Source organism: Moschus berezovskii, chromosome 1, assembly GCF_049115385.1.
Source record: "Moschus berezovskii isolate FMDL1 chromosome 1, NW_MosBer_1.0, whole genome shotgun sequence".
Classification (NCBI taxonomy): domain Eukaryota; kingdom Metazoa; phylum Chordata; class Mammalia; order Artiodactyla; family Moschidae; genus Moschus; species Moschus berezovskii.
The window spans coordinates 115,607,794-115,627,012 of record NC_142460.1 but is presented as its reverse complement, the minus strand read 5'-3'; the positions used below and the strand labels follow the sequence as shown (position 1 = coordinate 115,627,012).

The following is a 19,219-nucleotide window of genomic DNA, read 5'->3' as shown; positions in this document are numbered from 1 at the left end:
TATTCAGTCTTAGATCTAAGAAGGGAATTTTGCCAGTTGAAAAGTTAACTGAGTAGGACTAAGAACAAGTCATAACTTGTAAGTTGACCAATTCTGGGTCTGGATATCATGCTCAAGAAAAAAAAAGGAGAAAACATCAAAACTAAAAATATTTTCCCATTTAAAAATACTACCAACCAAAAGAAAGTTATCACCGTGATAAAAATAAAAAAGCAGACCTCTGAAAATGATACAGAAGCCAGAATATAATTATAGAAATTTGACATACTTCCTAGAATGTATAATATATTACCTCTGAAACAGAGGTATAAATCAACTTGGAGAAAATAGATTGAAATAAAAAACATCAGGCTGATATTTAAAAATGGATGGTGAGATAAGAGAGGATATCAAGATAATTAAATAATAGTGACAGATTTTAAATCCACAATGATTGATGTTAGTGAAGAGTAGAATCAATACAGTAGAAAACTGATTCATTGGTACAGACATAGCTTTGCCATGCATGGGTGCTCAGTCATGTCTGATTCTTTGTGACAGTGGACTGTAGTCTTCCAGGCTCCTCTGTCCATGTGATTCTCCAGGCAAGAGTACTGGAGTGGGTTGCCATGCCCTCCTCCAGGGGATCTTCCCGATCCAGGGACTGAACCCATGTCTCCTGCATTTCTTGCATTGGTAGGTGGATTCTTTACCACTGAACAACCTAGGGATCCCCACTGATACAGAGGTTGTACTTTAAAAGCCCACTTACAATATAGGGGAAAAGGAGAATAGAGTAGCAGTGAGGAGGGAGAAAATAACAGGTGTGATATTAAAAATATAGAAAACTAACTTTAGAATAGTAGAGTTTTCTAAGAAAGATATAAAAATTGGAACAGAAGCATAATGAAATGTATTATGGAACAGTTTTCTTGAGCTGAAAAAATGAATATCCAAAATAAAAGAGCTTTCCCTTATTATAAGCAAAGACTAAAAATAGATACCCACATTCAGACAAGTCCTAAAACTTTTTTTTAATTACAAAGACTGAAAAAGTTCATACTCTCATCTTGTGTCTCCCCCAAACAAAGTATATAAAGCAAACAATAAAACCAACACAAAATAGAATACCTAGAAAGAAACCAAAAAATCACACTGGCCCTAGCCCTGTATCCAACTTCTTTCCTGAAGACATCACAGGTTTTAGGCAAAACCATAATGGCACAAGGATAATATACACAACAAAATTCCTTTTCTCAGACATTCAAGGGCTCGGAATTAATACCACACCTGCATCATCTTGAAACAAAGTAAGAATTCAAATACAAAGTACACGAAATACGTAAGAGGGTTTATGGTTCCTCCCCTACTTTGTTTGGTCCGAACTCAGGAATCCAGGTAGAAAATGTCTTGTCAGGGCAATTCTGCAAACTGGGGGAGACACCAGGTTCACCCTTTTTCCTCAGCTGTTTCTCTTCTCTTTCCACACTTCACCAGTTTCCAAAATGTGTTCTTTGTGTGAAATCTTCTACTTTACAACTGAGATGACCTTGCATGACTTATCTGATATCTACTTAAAATAACAGGTGCTATCCTGGACTAACATTTGCTAAAAATGACAAAACCTAGTCTTGGGAGTCACACAGTGCTTTGAACACTGCATCTCTTTTCTCCTTTACTTTTCTCCTAAAAAAGCAAAGGTGAATAACATCCTATTATAATCATTTTAATTACTAGAAAATGTAATCATAACCCTCCTTTTCTTTGGAAAATTCTCATTTTATAATGTAAGTCATAGTTTTTCTGTCTTTTTAGTATGGATTTTTTTTCCATTTTATGTTTTTATTTTCTTCTTCTTCAGGTTTCAAGTTTTCTTTAGTGTACTGCTTTATTTCATTAAAAAAAGACAAATTTTAAATGTAGTTCTCATGCAGTAGAGATGAAATCGGGAGTGTTCAGGATAGTATGGCCTTAGGCTCTCATGCAGTAGAGAGTTGAATGCCTAACCAGGTGTTGACCTTGGCCTTCTCAGCCAGGAGACCTAGGAAACAGTTTTCTAACCAACATTCAGGGATATATTTATCTGACAATAAAAAAAAAAAGAACATCTTCCTGATATTTAATGTACATAAGAGAAAAAACAGAGCATGGCTCTTGTCCTGAAGGATCTTACAGTCTTTGGGGAAATAGGTTCTAAACCAGTAAGCCCACCTACACACACATCCTTGCCAATCTGACTATGTGCCCAGCACAGCAGCTTAGCTCCATGAATCATCTTTAGTCTAGTTTTCACAGCAGAGTATGTTGGGGTTGAACATGGACTTTGGAGTCAGAGCATCTAAGTTCAAATCCAGACTCTACTACTTATCAACTGTGTGATTTTTGAGCTGAGGTTAGTAATAAGGTTAATCAAGATTCAATAAATCAGCATTTGTAAGTTGCTTACACTGCTTAGCATATTGTAAATGATCTGTAAGTATGAAATGAATAAATCCAGTTTGATCAATTTTATGATCAGTTCCAAGTTCTCCAAGACGTTTGTCATAGTCTAACTTCCAGACTTGATTTTCATTGTCATTTAAAGCATTAAAGCATTTTGTTTCTCCATATCTTTTTCATTATTTGAGGGAAAATTGAGAGAGGGTACGTTGGGTTTGTTTAATCACCTACCATTTTTAGTCACATATCTTGCAAAGCTGAATAGAATGTTTAAACAGGCCCAAGCCATGGGGGTATTTAAATATTCACTTATAGACATTCCTAATTTCTAAAACAAGTATGTCCTTTGCATACTGCTTCAATAACTCTTTGCTTCAAGGAAGAGGAAGATTATACTTAAATTCCTCCTTTTAAACATGTCTGTCTTCTTGGATCTAACAACTTTACTGGCTTTTTAGGCTTTTGGGTGGGCAGGCTGGAGAGATAGTTACTTTGGCAATGACAGGTTTGAATGAACAGAGTCAGCAATATACATAACCTGCTACCACAAATCAAGATTTCCAAACCAAAGAAAAATCACATTTTCATGACTGAAGTTCAGAAATTTTTACCTAACATTAAATTAACCAGATCCCTACCCTTGGGCTTCCCAGGTGGCACTTGTGGTAAAGACCCACCTGCCAAAGCAGAAGACATAAGAAACAGGTTTGATCCCTGGGAAGGGACAATTCCCTGGAGGAGGACATGGATCCCACTCCAGTATTCTTGCCTGGAGAATCCCATGGTCAGTGAAGCCTGGTGGGCTACAGACTATAGAGTCGCAAAGACTCGGACATGACTAATATACCTCAGCACACACACACACTTCCCCTGGGCCTTTTCTTTCAAGAAATCTTCAAATCCCCCTCTGTATCACTTTTTATATCCTAATCACTTTTTAAACTTTTCTAACATGTTCTCTTTTCATACTCTTTGTGGGGTTCTTGTGGCAAGAATACTGGAGTGTTTTGCCATTCTCGCCTCCAGTGGACCACATTTTGTCAGAACTCTCCACTATGACCTGTCTTTGGTGGCCCTGCCCAACATGGCTTATAGCTTCATTGAGTTATGCAAGCCCCTTTGCCATGACAAGGCTGTGATTCATGAAGGGGAGCTTCCAGATGTACAAGCTGGATTTAGAAAAGGATCTCTGGCAGAGGAACCAGAGATCAAATTGCCAACATCATTGGATCATAGAGAAAGAAACGGAATTTCAGACAAACATCTACTCCTGCTTCATTGACTATATGAAAGCCTCTGACAGTGGATCACAACAAACTGTGGAAAATTCCTAAAAAGATTGGACTATCAGACCACCTTACTTGTCTCCTGAGAAACCTGTGTGCAGATCAAGAAGCAACAATTAGAAATGGATGTGGAACAATGGACTAGTTCAAAATTGGGAAAGGAATAGTCAAAGCTGTATACTGTCACCTAGCTTATTTGATTTCTATGCAGAGTACATCATACAAAATGCTGGGCTGGATGAATCACAAGGTAGAATCCAGATTGCCAGAAGAAATATCAACAAGTTCAGATATACAGATGATACCATTCTAAGGTATGGAAAAGGAACCAAAGCACCTCTTGATGAAGATGAAAGAGGAGAATAAAAAAGCTGACTAAAACCTCAACATTCAAAAAACTAAGATCACGGCAACTGGTCCCATCACTTCATGGCAAATAGACAGGGAAAAAGTGCAAATGGTGACAGATTTTATTTTCTTGGGTTCCAAAATCACTACAGATGTTGACTACAGCCATGAAATTAAAAGATACTTGCTCCTTGGAAAGAAAGCTATGACAAAACTAGATAGCATATTAAAAATCAAAGGCATCACTTTGGTGATAAAGGTCCATCTTGTTAAAGCTATAGTTTTTTCAGTAGTCGTGTAAGGATGTGAGAGTTGGACCATAAAGATGGCTGAGCACCAAAGAATTGGTGCCTTTGAACTGTGGTGGTAGAGAAGACTCTTGAGAGTGCCTTGGACAGCAAGGAGATCAAACCAGTCAATCTTAAAGGAAATCAACCCTGAATATTCATTGGAAAAACTGTGGATGAAGCTGAAGCTCCAGTACTTTGGCCACCTGATGTGAAAAGCCAACTCACTGGAAAGGATCCTGATGCTGGGAAAGACTGAAGGCAAAAGGAGAAGGGGGTGATGATCAGATGGTTAGATAGCATCACCGATGGAATGGACATGAATTTGAGCAAACTCTGGGGAGATAGGGAAGGACAAGGAAGCCTGGTGCTGCAGTGCATGGGGTCATAGAGAGTCATACATGACTTAGCAAGTGAAGAACAACAAATTTGTCCTCTGACTCCCCAGGTGGCTGGCGCTAGTAGTAAAGAACCCGCCTGCCAAATGCAGGAGGCTCAGGAGACCCAGATTCGATCCCTGGGTTGGGAAGATCCCCTGGAAGCAGAAATGAAAACCCACTGCAGTATTTTTGCCTGGAAAGTCCCAGGGACAGAGAAACTTGGTAGGCTACAGTCCATGGGGTCACAAAGAGTTGAACACAACAGAGCCCCACACCCATGCACACACACATACTGTGTTCTCTGAAAGTCATATGAGGTTGGTGATGTTGCAGGCTCTCATTAATTACAGTGTAGACAATTCCTTATTCTTAGAAAGAGAGCCACAAAATACTTGTTTCAGACAGAAATAAACATTTAAAGGTTCTTCTGGGATCCTATATGAAAAGTGACCTACAAAAATGACAACTGCCCTTAGCTCACAGGGTCAACCCTTGTTAATGCATTTAGTCAACCCAGCAAGGTAGTTTCATTGTTCCCGTGTTTGGCCTTCAGAAAACAATGTCGCACAAAAGTTAATATGTTCAGTTCATTGAAATTCACGCCCCTAATAAGTGGGACAACTCATCTTAGTACCCAGATTGTCCTTCATGTTAGGTCCAAGCTCTCTGACACTTCCATCCTCACAGAGAAAGGGGAAGTCAACTTGCTTCATTTGTGTTTAATTGTGGTTTTCATCTTTTAGAATAAATTGCTAACAACTGAAAGTAGATTGTTTTCTTTCTTAATAAAATAAATGCAGGTTTTCTTTATATTTTGGTTTGTTGTTGGTTTTTTTTATCAGATAATAACTGAAGAAGGGAAAGAGAGTAATGGTTTCAGTTAAGCTATTTTTAGTTTTTTGTCTTCATTTACTGTTTTTTAGCTGTGTCTTTAGACACTTCAAGAAGATAGTAATGATTTGAGAACAAATAATCAAGTGATAATCCTCCTGCTTAATTTGTGGAGAGTTTAAAAAGGTCAAATATTATGCACAAAATTTTCTACATGATAATCATCATTGACTAAGACATAAAATTTTAGTTTAGAGAAAACAGTAATTAAGAATCGAGTCCCTCTTTACAAGAAATATCACATTTTCTCATTGTTGAAAGTTAGTTATGTATACTCATTTAGGTGAAAAAAACAATACAGAATATTTGAATAACAATATTACCACCCTCAAAATGTCTTTTAATTGTTACTTTATTGAAGAAAATGCCTTTTAATGCTGAGTAATACTGGAAGAGTTGAAATAAAAGGAAAAAATGTGTGAAGAAAATAAAACAATAGGAGGTGATTAAAATTGATTATTACTGCAAAACAGTTATGGTTTAGAGAATTTTTAAGAGGGGAAATCATAGATGTGCAAAACAGGTATATTGAATCTTCTAAAAGGCAGATTTAGACTGTTGCTAGTTTCTGACCAGATACTAGGACAAGAGGTGACAGAGAGACCCCCATTAAAATGCTTGGTGAGCACTCCAGAGGCCGCCTTTGAGTTAATCGGTAATTTTTCACAGACGACATCTAATCTATGAGTATAAATTACTTTGCACTCTTATTATTCCTTAATTGAAGTGCACCAATGTGAAATTGCCAGAGATGTCGCAGGAATGATTCTAGCCCCAATTAACTTGGGTGGAATTGAAGTCCTTTTTTCCCTGAACTGGGACTATTGTCTGACATCTTGTATTTATTTAAATTGTTGCTAGAAAATTAGATGGAGGATGTGTGTGACTAGGTGTTTTATAAGGATGTCCTGGAGCCAAAAGAGCATCTACACAATCTATTTCTATTTTAATCCATACCCTCTGATGCAGCTGTTTTGTGTAACAGATGTACAGCCAGCAGTAGCTTAATCTCCCCAGATTCCATTTGGGAAGTGTAGATTCATAGCACTCTTTTTTTTTTTTTTTTTGAAGTGGCATTTAGAGTCTCTGTGATTTTTAATTCAAAAGACAACCACCCTTATTTTTAACTAATTCTCCTACATAGCTGCTGTTGTTTAATATATGAAACATGTTTTCTGTTGAGATTGTGGGGAAGGGCAACAAGACTTAACATTAGGCATTCCATTCTATCAATTCTGAAAACTGCTGGAAGAACATATTGCCAATAACTGACAAATAATAATAGGCAACTGATTTAAAACTCTACTCTTCTGTTTTCCCTAGCCAGTATTATTTAGGAAAATATTCTTGGTTCAATAGCTTTTCCCTGAAATTAAAAAACATGAGAAAAATAAATCTGATCTCTAAACACAGATAACTGGATAGATAAGAGATACAATTAACCCTGCAAAGGCTAAAAATAATGATGACATTGTTTCCCAATTCTTGATATTACTAGTAAATATTATTGACATCAAGTATTATACCTCTAAGTGTTTTCTAAAAGTAAGTTTCAAAAGCTCTCTATATGAAAAAAGTGATCAGTTTATGTTTTGATTCAAATAATCTGCTCAATTTCTTTTCACATTTTTAAGACAACCAACTCTGAATGTTGTCTGCAAAAGTCTCCTATTACATGAAAATATTACCTAATATGGAACCTAACTGGCATTACTTGGAAATTAATATCAAAGGTGGTTCTCACCTTAACAAAATTATGCCCATTCTTAATTCAATTTATATATTTGTTGAATACCTATTATGTGACAAAGCTCTAAGGATACCCATCAGGTGACTCCTAGTCATTCAGTAGTCATTCATGAGATTATTTAGCTAGTCCCAAAACAAGTATTTTAGAATGAGAATAGTGCTAACCCTGGTTTGGGCTTGCTGAGATTAGAAGAAATCTAAAAAATCTAAAAGAAATGAGAAAATAGCAAGATTCCCACCACACACTTACTTATCTATTTGGCCTAAGTCAAATGTAATGAAAATAAAATCATTGGTCTTTCAATCGTATTGGTTGCTCTATATGTGATTTTATCTCTAAATCCAACTTATTATAATTGTAAAACCAGCTTTCCACACACAGACAAAATTTTGTGGGAATTGGTGAGGCTATGCTTCAGTAAAAATCTCCCTGGGATGACCCTAGTTTCATTTTTAATAAAATATTTTCCTTGATTCTAGAGGAATTATACTCATGAATGAATGGGTGGATAAGTTCCTTGCAATATAAAAAAATGATTCTTGATAATCAGCAGATGGCCAGAGTGATGAATGGATCAGTAGGAACCAGAGAGAGCATGGTTAGTCTACCTTAAGAAGGTGATGAGTAAATTGAACTAATTCAACTTAAATGCCCATTGATCCTTAACAGTGTTATGTCATGGGACAGGTAGGCATTCAGAATAGAATAATCTTCAAGAACCAGTAGTTCAAGAGCCTATTTAATTGGAGCATTTCCAAGTCTGAAAATTGATACATCTTAAGTATTCTCTACATTGCTGGGAATCAGTCATGCATTAAGGAAGATTGTATATACTTCTTTATAATGCCACTAAAATGCATGAGTCGTCCATGTATTTAGGCCAGTTTAGAGACCAGCATTACAGGTGATTCTCTAGTCTTGACAGTACTGTGTCCATTTTCAGTTCAAGTCTATGGACATTTATTAAGAGCCTATTCCTAGAAATTGTAAAAATAACCTTGACCTCAACAGAATCACTACTCACTGAGTTTCTTTTTAACATGAGTTCTTCAACTTTATCTGGTATGTTCAATGTCTTTGAGAGAAAAGCCCCCCTCCATTTCTCTCTTAAAAGTCTGTTTCTCAAAGCTTATACAAAGGACCTTGTGACAGGTCTCTCTCACAACTTTACCTCTTATTCAGACTTCTCATCTAAATGATTTTATCAATGCAGCTGAGAAGTCTCTCCAATCTTTTAACTTTACTCACAGTTTTCCATAGTTCCTGGGTAGTAGACAGCTGTCAGCCAGACCAACTTGCATTCATCATTCACCAATCAAGCGGCCCGGCTAGGAAATGGGATAGCGAGCTAATACCAAGAGTCCATCATAGCTATGGCAGGAAGTCACAAACAGCCGTCTCGGCCAGAAACCTCCCAGCTGTTAAAGGCTAGAATTTCAGGCTCCACAACAGTGGCTTCTGCTCTGCTTTGTTCCAGTGTCTGACCTCCTCTGAATGAGTCCTGAGGGTGTCTGTAAATGTGCCTGAAAATTTACAGATGTGTGGTAGACGTAAATTTCATATTCTTGAAAAATAATCATCTACAGGAGATGTTTTTAGCCTGTTTCTGTACACAAGAAATTAGCAGACCAGGAGTGCCTCAGTCATTCACACTGGCTGCATTAGTGAGTGAGGTGGCTCACCGCACAGTCAGTTCTACTTCGGATCTGATAGGGACCAGGCTTCCAGCTCTATCTTCAGGTTTGCAAGTGGGACTTAGCCCCATCATTAGCAAGTGAGGGGATGTGCAGAGAAAATGGCAGAGCAAAGACCCCAACTTCATATATACATTGTGTCATCCTATAAATTTGTGACCTATTGTGTGCTAGAAGATGGCAGAGGATACAAAGATGAATTTTTTTCACTCCCCTCCATTTCATTCAAATGTTTATAGTCTAATATGAAAAAGAGTCTTGTACATAATTTTTTATAAATATTATCCACAATAAGGGACTTCCCTGGTGGCTCCATGGTAAGCAATCCACTTGCTAATGCAGGAGACACAGGTTTGATCCCTGATCCGGGAAGATCCTGCATGCCTTGGAGTAACTAAGCCCATGTGCCACAACAATTGAGTCTGTGCTCTGGAGCCTGGGAGCTGCAACTACTGAGCCCACGTGCCACAACTGCTGAAGCCTGCGTGCCCAAGAACCTGTGTTCTGCAACAAGAGAAGCCAATGCAATGAGAAGCTTGTGCCCAGCCACTAGAGAGCAGCCCCCCTCACGACAACTAGAGAAAGCCTGCACACAGTAGTGAAGACCTAACACAATCAAAAATAAATGAAACTTTACAAAAATGATTATCCACAATAAATATGTATAGTCACCAATTTAGCAAACACTTATTGAATACTACTGGTTTGTTAGGAAGTATACTGGGAGATAAATACTGCAAAATAAAGAATTCTAATATAAAGGTTATGTCTCAGTATAGAATATGGGAAGTTAAAGCCAAAAATGGACACTATAATCCCATATACAGCCTCGATAATAGAACTCTTTATATTACTTTAATACTATCAAATTCCCCACCCTTGTTTCTTTTTCATGTCCAGAAGATTTGTGATGGCCCTCCATACAATGGAAAGTTCCAGATGAAAGTCGTAAGGAGCCCTCAAGGGAATATAACAATTTTATTAGTGCCCGTACATTTGTCTTTCAATGGGACAGCCTTAGACTCTGAATAAGATGTTGCACATCTAAAGTCCTATTTTCTAGGCATTATAAATATCCCTGTTGTAGGTAATACCCTACTCTACTCTTACCTTTAATACTATGTACTACTTCATTTAAGAACAGCGGTGAGTTGAGACAAGCATTTCTTCCTTCATTTTTATTATTCTGTGATTGTTCTAATGTGTGTGTTCCTTATTCCCATGCCTCTCTACACTCAGTGCCTGATGCTGTGCCTGTCACTTGCTCCAGTGCATTTTCCCTTGAGCTGAACTGTGTGTTCTGAATATAATTAAGGGAGCCCCCTCCCACCAGAACCATATGGTCCTGTATAGAAGATATGAAGAATGATGCACTCAGGGCAAAGATCCATTGCCAGTCTATTTAAGTTGCTCCTGACAAGGGAACATAGGCCTTCCTTGAAATAAGACTAGACAGTTCTGACCCTGGAGCTCTGACTGACAGTGGTTTTCTTTGAGATGAGTGCTGATATCAAGTGAAGCTAGTTCACGTTCCCTTTAAAATTAATGTAGTAATGAATGAGTACTTTATCCACTTACCTACTTCATGAAAAAGGAGTCCTGTTCTACTTCTATGAAATCTGAAGAAACCACAAGTCATTATCCTGGAAATACTTTTGATGAAAGACAAATTTTCTATTGAGTTATGTTTAAAACCAGAAGAGTTTCCCTCACTTTCCTTTTTTGCTTAGTTATTTTTCTCTTCTCTGATTGTGCCTTTGTATTATAAGAAGGAGACTGCTGTGTTTCATTGTCACAAATGGATCATGCATTGGTTCCAATGTGTGACCTGTAGAAAGGAGAAGATTATATTATCAAGGAATAAATGGGGGTTATGTCGGTTGGATGATTTGTTAAGGAGAAAAAAGTTAAGTGTTGAAAAGAGGAATGCTTAGAAGCCCAGGAAAAGTCACCCTTTAGGTTGTTACAGAAGATGAATATTTGGTTTAAAGAAAGATCATACATACAGGCAAACTTCTTTATCAAAATATTAAGTGCATTTTTTTCAAGACAAAACCTTTAAGTCTTACTTTTTCATTAACTCACTAGGTGACCTCACACTCTTACCTACTATTCAGGGTCATTATCTAGTTAAATGAAATGTGATATGTAAAGTACCTAACCAAGAGCCTAGTGTAGTGTAATGTTCTCACTAAATTCTAGTTGTGGTACATAAGACAAAAATAATTATTGATTGCTTTATAATAGAATGGGCTTCCCTGGTGGCTCAGACGGTAAAGAATCTGCCTTCAATGAGGGAAACTTGGGTTCGATTCTTGAGTTGGGAAGATCTCCAGAAGGAGGGCATGGCAACCCACTCCAGTATTCTTGCCTGGAGAATCCCTCATGGACAGAAAAGTCTGGCAGGCTATACAGTCCATAGGGTCACAAAGATTCAGATACACCTGAACGACTAATCTAATAGAATGGTGTCGTTGTTTTAGTTGCTCAACTCTTTTGCAACCCACGGACTGTAGCCCATTAAGGCTCCTCTGTCCATGGGATTTTCCAGGCAAGAATACTGGAGTCGGTTGCCATTTCCTTCTCCAGGAGATTTTCCTGACCCAGGGATTGAACCGGTGCCTCCTGCATTGCAGGTGGATTCTTAACCACTGAGCTACCTGGGAAGCATATAGAATAGGTATTACTAAAATCCATGTAATTAGTCCATATTCTGGAAAGATCATATGTATCTAATTTATTATAATATATATTAAAATATTTTAATTTTATTTGGTGTAAACTAAAGTGTTTATTCGTGTGCAGGGTAAAGAGTTGTAAAAGAAAAAATGGCAACTTGAGGAGTGAGAATCTAATGCAGAGAAAATTTCAGATGGTAAAGAAAACACAAGTAGAAGGACACCAACATAACTGAAAGCCTGGAGGAAGAGTCTGGGGAAAAAAAAGAATAGAAGCATGACCTGGCTGAAGCAGAGGCTGAGAAAAAGAGGAGAAAGAGGTCATGCTAGTGGAGCAGAATAGGTGCTGGGTCTGAAAGCTGAGTTTGAGAAATTAACATTCTTTACTTCTGATCGCAAATATTTTAAGAAGAGCTGTGGCCCAGCTCAGGAAAGGAGCAGCTGTGACCTGCTGCTGCTGCTGCTGCTGCTAAGTCACTTCAGTCGTGTCCGACTCTGTGTGACCCCATTGACGGAAGCCCACCAGGCTCCCCCATCCCTGGGATTCTCCAGGCAAGAACACTGGAGTGGGTTGCCATTTCCTTCCCCAGCTGTGACCTAGGATCTATATAATCAAATACTGATCACCCCTTCTTACCCTCTGAGCTCTACTTGTTCCTCTGAGTGAAGTTTCTCTGGGAAGAATCTGACATGCTGTTTTTAATAAGGAAAGAGATTTTTTTGTTTTGCCACTGGGTACAGTATGACCATACCAGCTCAGCTTAGTAGGAAATCAAGGTTTGCTCCATTGCCAAACTTGTACCTAAAGCGGGCTGACTGCTTTTGTTGAGTCATTCCCTCATGTGCGCTTTGATGGAATTTTTCCTCTTCGGTGCTAGCAATATTCCAATTTCAATGTTAAGAAACAAAAGGCAACCAAGTATAAAATATAAAACTGCTATTTTTATAATTCTAAGATATTTACAGAAATGATTAAGAACTAATGAAAGCTTTACAAATAATGTGCATTTAATTGCAGTATATAATTTATTTTCTTTGTAAGAATGGTGAGATGTGGAAAGAGTCTAAGCCTGTTTACATACAAATATAATCCTAAACGACTGGAGGAAGCGTGTTGGGTACCCCTTGGGCCAGCTACCCTGAATTCTGCGAAACACAGAATGCACCTCTGTGTAAATTAGAAAAAGCCTCCCTCTACAGGCCAACTCCTTTGTGCTGCAACAATTTCCTCACTCAGGTGGCTCTGTTAGTGAGTAACTTTACCTCACAGGGGTAGAGCTGGTCAAATGCAATATGCAAGCGGCCTTTCTTCTTAGAGAAGATCAAAAAAAATTCTTAGCAACCTGCACAATGATTTTTCTTTTGGCATGGATAATAGGTGAAAAGCCTAAAGAGCACGTTATTTTCTGTAGAATAACACTGCTTTTGCTATAATTAACTTTATTCAAATAAATTGCAAATTGAACTACTATAACTTGGCTCTGATCAACAAATATTCATCTATATTATGTATTTATCCATTTATATAAGAGATGGGAAATAGATTCATACAGTGGAGGTGGGGGGAAAACTGGATTGTTTTGCCTGAAGACTATAAAGATTTTTCTTGAATATCCTGCCAGAAGAAGCTGCCAGATGTTTTCTATCTTCTTTGAGTACAGAACAAAAGGAAACTAGCTTCACTATATAGATATTTCAACTGTGAAAAGAATTTCCTACCAAAAAGAATAATAAAAAATTAGTTGACAAGAGAATTTTCTTCCCAAGGTAGCTAAAACTTTAAAAGTAAGATTAAAGATTTTATTTCCCTGCATTTAAAATTCAGTTTTCCCTTTCCTTTGAAAATATAAGGATAATTTATAGATAATAATAAGCAGCAAGCAGAGTTAATAAAGGTACATAGAATAGACTTCATATATTCATTTTTTGTTGTGGGAGAGTTGATTTTTACATGAGTAAATACCCCTGTTTTTCTAGAATAGTTAAGGGCAAATGTAAGGTAGTCTGGAAAAGAGGTCAACAGGGTAAATAATTTCATAGAGCTATTTTTGCATCATAATACTATAACCCAAAACACCATTACATGGGAATTATGACCAACCTAGAGAGCATATTAAAAAGCAGAGGCATTACTTTGCCAACAAAGGTCCGTCTAGTGAAGGCTATGGTTTTTCCAGTGGTCATGTATAGATGTGAGAGTTGGACTGTGAAGAAAGCTGAGCCCCGGAAGAACTGATGCTTTTGAACTGTGGTGTTGGAGAAGACTCTTGAGAGTGTCTTGGACTGCAAGGAGATCCAACCAGTCCATTCTGAAGGAGATCAATCCTGGGTGTTCATTGGAAGGACTGATGCTAAAGCTGAAACTCCAATACTTTGGCCACCTCATGTGAAGAGTTGACTCACTGCAAAAGACTCTGATGCTGGGAGGGATTGGGGGCAGGAAGAGAAGGGGACGACAGAGAATGAGATGGCTGGATGGCATCACCGACTCAATGGAGGTGAGTTTGAGTGAACTCCGGGAGTTGATGATGCACAGGGAGATCTGGCGTGCTGTGATTCATGGGATCGCAAAGAATCGGACACAACTGAGCGACTGAACTGAACTGAGAGCAAAAAGAAAAGTGAACATGGACAATGTAGCTGCCTTTGCAAACAGAGGGCTTAGAAGATAGGAAAACTGGACTCCTAAACAGCTGTGTGACATCAGACAATTTATGTTCGGTTTCTGATACTAGTTTCTCATCCATACCGTTACGTGATGACATTAGTTACTAACGTTACTTCCAGCCCTAATATTTTGGGTAGGAAATTCTTGCACTCTTTACCTTTAAGACATCAGAATTCTCAAGTTTTAGTGCACATGGAACTCATCTGGGAACTTGCTGAAAGCGCATATTCCACCCACAGGCATTCTGGACCCCTTACCCAGACATTCTGATTCAGTAGGTAGATTCCTAAGAATCTTTTTCATATACTGTCTCCGTGGTAAGACTGCAGGAAGACCAAGAAATACATTCAGGAAAGATTTGGATAAAATTAACTTTCTGAATAACAGGAGACATGTCTGACTAGACTTTGTACACTGCATAACTAGCAGTGCATACGTGCTAAGTTGCTACAGTCATGTCCAGTTCTTTGTGACACTACGGACTGTAACCCACCAGGCTCCTCTGTCCATGGGATTCTCCAGGCAAGAATACTGGAGCGGGTTGCCATTTCCTTCTCCAGGGGATCTTGCAAAGTGCCTGGCAAAAAGTAGGTGCCCATTGAATGCTGATTCAGTGAACTAATTTTCATGAAAAGATTTCATATCTGTGATATTCATCTCCACGATTATCTGATTCTCTAAGAGAAAGAAGATATTTCTACTGGAAGATAAATGATATATATATATATATGTTCCTCAGAAAACTCCAAATTGATGCAGAAATGCTTTGTAAGTTAGCAACTTTTTTTAAGTCATATATCTCTTCAATATAACTCCCTTCCCATCCTCAAAGTAAAAGAAAAAAAATTGAGTTCTCCACTTGCATGCCTTTTGCTAAATGGCATAATAACAGAATGCTCTTTTTATTCTGAAAAAGGACTAACTCTTTACATTAAAGTGCAGGAAAATCAAGTTGTCACTTCAACCCGCAGCAACTGTCTCTTCCAGCACCTCTGCCAAATGTCACCCTTCCTCTCTGGGATTTGGTTCTCCTACCAGGTCTGGGGGAGTCGGCCTCGCTGCACAGCTTGTAACATCAGTTTCTGTGCCTCCAAGTCTCTGATCCTTTCTCATTTCACTTCATGTATATTAATACAGAGATTAGTTTCACTTATGCTAATCACTTGGCAGCCTGCAGCCTACTGTGGCATGGCAGGTCAAAATCAGCTGAAAAGGACAGTGACTTCAAGTTGGAAAATATAATGCTTCGTGAAAACTGCACCCAGGACAGGACCTCGGACTTGTCACCCAGACATGAAAGATTTATTTTCAATTACAAATCCAAGCTTAATGCGAGGGCACCCTGGGGGAGATTCAGATCACTGCTTCTTCTAAATTGACCTTCTACTTGTTTCAATATTTCCTTCGCTATTGAACAGCATCCCATGACCCTCTGAGCTGAAGATCCATATTAGCTACTGTAGGAATTGCTGGGTTAGGAAAACTTTTGAAGAATTTCTTTAACTGAAGGCCAAGTTACATATAGAATTTCCTCCACGATGAGCCTTCACTGGTTAACATAGCAATAGATTTGAGGCTTTGGGCAATATTTCTGATGGATTGCAAGAACTAATATCACCATGTCATTTAGGCTTCAGTAGAATCCAAAAGCAAAGAATTATTCCAGTTTTTAGTATTAGGTGGATTTATTGTTAACATCTAATCAAGACTTATCATATATCCTTTTGGTGTCAATAAATAAGAATACCCGAGGCTAGTTGCTGGTGATGCTACTTTGGACTCTGAAATTAGTGATTTGCCTCAGAATACTCTGGGTCCCTGTTCTAGTGCCTTTATGTCCACTTAATAGCCGCTCTAAAAAGCATGCCATATGATCCTAATCTAGAGTTCACAAGCTTCTTTTAAGAACCACTAATTGAAACTAAGAAAAGTTAGGTTTAAAAAATATAAGATTTAAAATTTGGATTATCACTCAAGCTTAATCAGAGGTTTGATTACTGGGAAGTAATTTAGTGTGGTTTTCTTTGTATTGTAGCTTTCACTACTTTTAACCTGAGACTTTTCTCTTTCAACGTATTTCTAGACCATTTTCTGTAAAATAGTTACCCATGCTTGGTTTCTGCCTTTGAATCTAACTATAATGTCTATAATCAAGACTAACTGTGTTAGAGGAAAGTTTACATATTACCTTCACAAGGTTTATCTCATGGATGTTTAGTTTTTCCTCAGTGATTGTTTTTACATGGCATCAAGAATGGTCCTAGATTTTTCTGGTATTTGTAAACCAGGATACTCCAACTGCATACCTATTTATACATGTATAAAAAATCATTAATTCTCTCTTGCCATATATATTTTTAACTGTTTTTTTCTGGAATTAGAAGTACTTAGAAATAGGCATCTTTAACTTCACAAACATTTCTTGCATATCTGCTGTATGTACGGCACTGTGCCCCATCTGGGGATAGGATCAAACAGATGATTACAGTCCAGTGTTGGGACATACCTACAAAGGAATGTTCAGACTAAACTGGGCATTTAAAGGAAGATGGACTAACTGTGTTTGAAGTTCTCCCAACAACAATATTTGAGCTGAGGCTTGGAGATTGAGTAGAAGTTGACCATTTAAACAAGCCAAAAAACAGTGATCCTCTGCAGAGAAGAATCAGTGGATGAGAGTGATAGAATCAGAGCCAGGATCTGAAATGACTATAATATTTTGGTGAATTTGGAAATTTAAAGGGAATATTCACGATTATTATAGTTCTTAGGATTTTTCTTTTTAAAAAACTTTGTTTTTAATTAGAAGATTATTACCTTACAATGTTTTATTGGTTTCTACTGTACAACATGAATCAACTGCATTTATACGTATATCTTCTCCCTCTTGAGCCTCCCTCCCAACCCCCTACTCCTATCCCAACCTTGTAGGTCGTCACAGCGCACCAAGCTGAGCTCCCTGTGTTATACATCAGCTTCCCACTAGCTATATGTTTTACACGTGGTAGTGTATGTGTGTCAGTGCTGCTCTCCGAATCCATCTCACTCTATAGGCTTTTTCTTAAAAGAAAATTTTTATTAAAAAATGACCAAGGCAGTTCTAAATGTATTAAACATAGTGCAGAGATGCAGGTTTCAATCGCTGGGTTGGGAAGATGCCCTGGAGAAGGAAATGGCAACCGACTCCAATGTTCTTGCCTAGAAAATCCCATGGACAGAGGAACATGGCAGACTGTAGTCCTGGGGGGTGTCGCAAAACTTGAACATAACTTAGCGACTGAACAACAACAATATTAATATTATCTGATTCCTGGGATATTTTGACAATCAACTGAGAGGTACTATACACATTAGCTACATACTCCATCAGGCCAGAGAGCAGAGTGGTAAAAGTTCTACTACAAAGTTCATTCATTATTTATGGATTAATTATTTCATGGAATGTTTATTCAATGTTAATTAAGTGTTAGGAACACAAAGATGACCTCTGTTTAATCAGGGAGATAGGCCAATACACCAGTGATAATATACTTTGGCAAGAGCTCAGATAGAAGTAACCCAGAGATTGGTTGCTAAACCATCTTGTCTACATGTTTCCTATCTTTTACAGTTTTCAAAGTGCATTTGAAGTGTTCAAAAAAGGAGTTGTTTCTCTGCCCTTCTCATTGCCTTTATTTTGTTCTGTTTGCATCATCTAGGTAATTCAAGGTTGAAAGTGAAAATTTGGTGAAAGTGAAAGTCGCTCAGTCATGTCTGACCCTTTGTGACCCCGTGGACTTTACAATCCAGAGAATTCTCTATTCCAGAATACTGGAGTGGGTAGACTTGCCCTTCTCCAAACTACCATGCGATTTCCATAGTCCTCAAACTTTGTCATTAAAATTATTCTTAGCTAAGGAGAATTATGGGCTTCCCTGGTGACTCAGCTAGGAAAGAATCCACCTGCAGTGAAGGAGACCCCGGTTCGATTCCTGGCTCTGTAAGTTCTCCCGGTGAACGGATAGGCTACCCACTCCAGTATTCTTGGTTTTCCCTAATAGCTCAGATGTTATGAATCTCCCTGCAGTGCGGAAGCCCTGGGTTTGATTCCTGGATTGGGAAGATCCTCTAGAGGAGGGCATGGCAACTCACTCCGGTAGTCTTGCCTGGAGAATCCCTATAGACAGAGGTGCCTGGTGGGCTACAGTCCATGGAGTCACAAAGAGTCAGACATGACTGAGCGACTGAGCACACACAAGGAGAGTTATAGATTTATTTTTACTACCTGTTTTGTTTGATGTGTGCATGTGTGTGTGTATAATGGGATGTTGGTACCTCTATATGTGATATTAGTGAGATTATTTAGTTAATTTGTTCCAGATTAGCAGTTTTAGCTTATTGTATTCCACTTTTTTATACAGTAAGATATTCCTATATTCCAAAATTCAGGATGCTTCCGTTTCTGTCTTTTGAAAGTGCTAAAGCTTTTTGTAATCCCTGTAATTATTTTATGTAACCTTAATTAACATTACCAAATTTCTTTGTAAATTTACTTAGTTTTGTAATTACGAAAAGTTTTTCATTGCTTTATATATGAAAATACTATTCAAAAATTTTAACTAAAGGGAAGTCAAAAAACTCAACTATTAGTTAGAGATTTCTTGCAAAAAAATGACAATTTATTGAACCAAAGAGAAATAGGAATGTGCTCAAAGATTATGGGAACATGGCAAAATGACATTGGAAGCAATATAGAGAGGCTTCCATTGGCTAAATGTGGGACTATCTAAGCATCAAAATAAATAATAGTAGTAAAAGATTATAATCCCCAGGATATAAT

General features: G+C 37.9%; 1 protein-coding gene across 1 annotated transcript in view; it reads left to right on the top strand.

The window, feature by feature from the left end:
* Window positions 1-6,120: 6,120 nt before the first annotated feature.
* LOC148778828 (neuroligin-1) overlaps window positions 6,121-19,219 on the top strand; it is a 35,668-nt gene continuing 22,569 nt past the window's right edge. Inside the window, exon 1 of the mRNA XM_088832961.1 lies at window positions 6,121-6,265. Coding sequence (XP_088689087.1) covers window positions 6,121-6,265 — 145 coding nt within the window. The remainder of the gene's footprint in view (window positions 6,266-19,219) is intronic.